General features: G+C 50.6%; 1 protein-coding gene across 5 annotated transcripts in view; it reads left to right on the forward strand.

Annotated features, from left to right (window-relative positions):
* Positions 1-5000, forward strand: part of LOC114449725 (nuclear receptor coactivator 2-like) — a 37603-nt gene that overhangs the window by 25047 nt on the left and 7556 nt on the right. For all 5 annotated transcript variants that reach the window (XM_028427550.1, XM_028427553.1, XM_028427554.1 and 2 more), the window contains 5 exons: positions 1-117; positions 650-751; positions 1247-1387; positions 1513-1660; positions 2267-3488. The exon at positions 1-117 is cut by the window's left edge and continues 72 nt beyond it. In XM_028427550.1, coding sequence (XP_028283351.1) covers positions 1-117; positions 650-751; positions 1247-1387; positions 1513-1660; positions 2267-3488 — 1730 coding nt within the window. The remainder of the gene's footprint in view (positions 118-649; positions 752-1246; positions 1388-1512; positions 1661-2266; positions 3489-5000) is intronic.

The raw sequence follows: 5000 nt of genomic DNA on the forward strand, positions 1-5000 counted from the left end.
ACACCGACAGCGAGGCCCGGCTGGCCTCAGAGCAGCAGGACGCGGCGCAACAGAAGTATGAGACCATGCAGTGTTTCGCCGTCTCCGAGCCCAAGTCTATCAGGGAGGAGGGTGAAGGTACGGCCTGTAATGATCCCCCCCATCTCGCCTTCTCTGTCAGCGCTCCGTGGATTTCTTTCACTGTTATTCTCCGTCTTTCCATCGGTGTCTTCACTCTCTGTCACTCTCCTCTCACTCCTTCCATCCCCGCTCTCCCACTCTCCTGTGTCCTGTCCTCCTTCCGTCACCACTACTCTCTACTTTCCCTTCCATCCACTGGGACAGACTAATTAGTGTGTGGCACTTTGTCATCTTCCCATCTGATCTAATCACACACACACACACACTAGGGAGAAGAATCTGTCTGGCACTCTAATTTTAGACGTCTGACAACCAGATTTTGTGCCATTCTCCAGTCGCCAGGTTTAGGCTGATGTTCAGACTGACTCAGAGAAGTCTTCACAGTCAAGCTGTCCTGTTTGATTTGAGGTGGATGTGAAGGTCGTGGAGTTGATAGACATGAACAAAGTTTCACATGTATAGTTGAAAGAGAGGAGGAGCAGGAAGAAAGTCTTGACTCCAGTTGAACTCTTTGTTGCTTTATGTTTAGATTTCCAGTCCTGCCTCATCTGTGTGGCCAGAAGAGTTCCCGTCAAAGAGAGGCCGGTGATGCCAGCGTACGAGAGCTTCACCACACGCCAGGACCTCCAAGGTATGAGGCAGACATGGGCCAATTATGGCAACACGGCTTCGGACCGGTCAGAACGACCACCCAAAATGACTATAGGGCAACTAGGTTGAGCTGTTGAACACAGCATGGCCGACGCTACCTCGATCAACATTTAACTTTGTCACTGCACATGTACAAGTACAATGCAACGAAACACAACTACGGGGTGCGCTTCTACGTCGAAATTTACGGTAAAGCGTGCAGGAACTCCACGCTGCATTTCTAGCAGGACTTTTAAATATTTGACAGATTACAGCTGATCTCTCACAATGATGAGAAGGTAACAGAAACTAGTGATGGAAAGTTTCCAATGTATGAATCAGTGGCTCTTTGCTTTCATCATGGAGATCTGAAAACAGTAATTGCCCGCCCCTGTTGTCATGTAACTGTCAGGTTTAAAGCAGCCTGGAGTGGGTAAAATATTTTTGGGTTTATCAGTTTTTCTTCATGAGACATTTTTCCCTCGAACCTTTCCAGGTAAGATCACGTCACTGGACACCAGTCTTCTTCGGGCGTCTATGAAGCCGGGTTGGGAGGACCTGGTCCGGCGATGCATCCAGAAGTTTCACCTGCAGAGTGACGGGGAGATGTCCTTCGCCAAGAAACACCAGCAAGACGGTAGAACAGATTTCCTCATGTTGTTGTTAGATGGAGTTGCAGTGATGTAACATACTGTACATCCTGGAAGTTAGTTATAAAGATTATCGTTGGTATTGTGTCATTAACTCTTTGTGTCCTCTCAGTGCTGAGGAACGGCCACGCGCTCAGCCCTCTGTACCGGTTCTCCCTGGCAGACGGCACCGCCGTCTCGGCTCACACGAAGAGCAAACTGGTCCGGTCGCCGGTGACCAATGAACCGCAGCTCTACATGTCCCTGCACATCCTGCAGAGGTACCCGCCCCTTTTTTCCACCACCTCCGCCACTAACAGACATCCACCCATGTGGGTTTGTCAGTATAACAAAAACTGTGACAAACCTTTGAATGAAACAATATGAGGCATCCATTCAGACCCATCCACCCATGAGTATGTGTTAGTTGATAATCGTACTTCCTGATTAGTAGGAGTCCGTCACGCAGACCTGTACAGACATAAACTGACAGGCTGCCACTCAGCCCGCTTCCAACCGTTGGTTTGACCGTTTCCAGGATTTGGACAGCGGTCAGGAAACAATGCCAGGACTGTTACCCGGAGCGTTCAGGGATCGATGGCGAGGACTTCCACAAGTTTCACATTCAGAAATGATCGCTGTAGCCTTCAGCACAATGGGAGCTTTGTGTGTTTAGTGTGGGGCTGACACTGATCTGTCTCAGCTTCAGGCCTTCTTACAACTCTGTTTTCTCACTTGTGTAAACAGTTTCAGAGCTGTTCTTTGTTTTACTTACTAATTATTGCTGTGCATACAATATTTCATCAGGATCGCTTCAAAGCTGTTTTAGTGTCAGTTTCCTGGGGGAGTTTAGCTGTATGTCTGAGTCTCTTCCCTTTGTCTTTCAGGGAAAACATCGGCGGCATGGCTGCCGACATCCCCGGCGCCCAGGCCGTGGCCAAGCCGATGACGCCGACCAGTGCGAGTGGGCCCTGTCCTTCCCCTGACGCCAGTGTCACCAGCAACACCCACCACTCCACGGCAGCCTCCAGCAACCCTGGACGTGGTTTTGGGGCTGCGTCAGGACGGGCTCCGACGCCTCAGGGAAACTGCCACACTCTTAAGCTGGGCAGCCCTTCAGCCCAGGGAAGCCCCAGCGTCACCTCAGGAGCCCAGGGCGCCATGTTGTCTCCTCGTCATCGCCAGAGCCCCAGCATGGCGGCTAGCAGCAGCGGCTGCAGCAGCCCTCACCTTCCCCCGCACCCTTCTGGCTCTTTCTCTCCTGCTGCCGGCCTCCACTCGCCGGTATGCAGCAGCACAGGAGGCGGCCAGGGCTTCAGCTCCCTCAGTGCACTGCAGGCCCTCAGCCAGGGCCACAGGATCTCGCAGGGACTCACAGAGGGACAGAATCCAGAGTCGCCTGACAGAAAACCAGGGGCCCTTCAGAGCCCTCTTCACAGCTCCAGCACAAGTAGCCAACTGGCCAAGAACAATCCCAGCTTAGAGGTCGACATATTCGGAGCTTTTGATGAGCAGAAAGACTTGTTGTCGTCTCAGACTGAGGGTGAGCAGGAGGGCAAGGATGATGACAGCTTCGGGGGTAATGGCGGCCTAGGGGACCTAGGTGATGCCTCAAACCGCCTTCTGAACACCAAAGGCCACACCAAGCTGCTCCAGCTCCTCACCAACAAGCTAGAACCCTGCGATCCCTGCTCGCCACCGGGGTCCCTGGGGGACGACCAGAACTGTAAGGACCAGCTGGGTGGGATTGGTGGCGCAGGACATAACCACTCCACCTCATTAAAGGAGAAACACAAAATTCTGCACAGGTTGCTGCAGAACAGCACCTCGCCTGTGGAGCTGGCCAAGTTAACGGCGGAGGCCACCGGAAAAGACCCCATCGGCCCAGAGTCGGGCTCGGGGGACAGCATGGCCGCTCTGGGCGAGCTCTGCACAAAACAGGAGCCGGGCAGCCCCAAAAAGAAGGACAACGCTTTACTGCGGTATCTTCTGGACAGGGACGACAACGGCATCCTGGATAAAGCCATCAAGCTGGAACCTGGAGAAGGACTGAAGCTGGCCACCGTGAAGACGGAGAAACCAGACCCAGGTTTTAATATGGCTGACCAGGTGAGTAATCTGGACATTTATACAGAAACAATAGGACCGGTTTGATTTTTACCTATCGATTATCGAACAGTTCCAACATTTGATGGGTAAAATCCTTTCTGAGCTTCACACAGAAAGCCCTAAATATCTGTAAATATGCATTAAATTAAAATAACAGGAGGTCCAGGAACACCTCTGGGTCCTCTTAGTCAATAAAAATAATAATCTATCCACTTAACAAACGGACATATGGTCAGCTCCTATAAACGCCTCTCAGTGAGGAGCATGGCAGCTGATGCTGGGCGTGCGGTGCGGTCAGATGTGTGACCTGAAACACAAGCTGCTCTGGCAGAGGAGGCAGAGGAGTGCTGCTTAGAGTCATACGCATGTGTGTGAGTCAGTGTGTGTGTGTGTGTGTGAGCGAGGGAAAGAAAGGGGGGAGGAGCAGGTCATGTGTGCGAGAGTTCCAGTAAGTTTACAGACTGCAGCATATCTTGAAGGAGCAGCAGAGGAGCTGTGTTGCTGTGTAGGCTCAGCGTATGTAGGCGTGTTTGTGTGCGTTTCTAACCTCCTAGAAGAGTTAAAGATGATGTTTCTACAGCCACTTCTCTGGGCCTACATCCCTGATCGTCAGAATGTGTGTGTGTGAGAGGAAGAAAAACCTGAGTGTGACCTTTTGATTTTAAGAAATACGTACAAGAAGAAGACGATAATGGAGTGAGACAGCGCAGAGTGCAAAGTAAAGGAGGACCTCTTTACCACTGTGGAAAAAAACCACAAAGGGGAGAAATGAGGAGGCTAACTTAGCAGCAGAATGAAGAAAGAGAGGAAGAGGGATGAATAAACTTTAATGATCCCCTGTGGGCAGATACCTATCACAGAGCAGGACTGAGAAGCCTACAGTGCAGCGCTCAAACAGATCCAAAGACATTCCTGCAGATGCTGCAGATACAGTCGTTTTGCAATGACAGAGTTCTCACGCAGGACAGAACTCAACATGTTTTGTTTCTATTTAATCACAAAAAACATGCTAACATCACGGCTACATCTACAAATATGTGATGAAGAAACCGCCCAGCAGCTGACAAAGATCCATCAGTGGTGAAAATTTAGAAAAATTTGATCAAATATTTGTTATTTTCTGTCATTAACGTTCTCTGGACCCTCTCAGCTGCAGTAGTTGCAGCCAAATGTCACGACAGACTTGCACTTGTTGGTTATTTCAATAAAACACTTCAAAGCTGAGTCAGGAAGAGGCGTCCAGCCTCCGGAGCAGTGGCGGTGCTGCCGGAGAGGAAGGGAAGGTTCCAGAGGTGAGGTGTCCAGCTGGATGGATGATGCCAGGAGGGAGCATGTTTGATGGATGTTGAGCTCACAATATAAAGCAAAGAGGAGGAAAGGTACGACATCAACGGGCAGGTGCAGAGTCTGAGAAGCAGAGTGTGTGTCTCTGAGAATCAGTGGAGTGTGTGTTGTGGATCCGGGCTCTGGGTGTATTTGTGTAACACAGCACAGTGTACATTTTATTACCCT

This window comes from Parambassis ranga, chromosome 17 (assembly GCF_900634625.1).
Source record: "Parambassis ranga chromosome 17, fParRan2.1, whole genome shotgun sequence".
NCBI lineage: Eukaryota > Metazoa > Chordata > Actinopteri > Ambassidae > Parambassis > Parambassis ranga.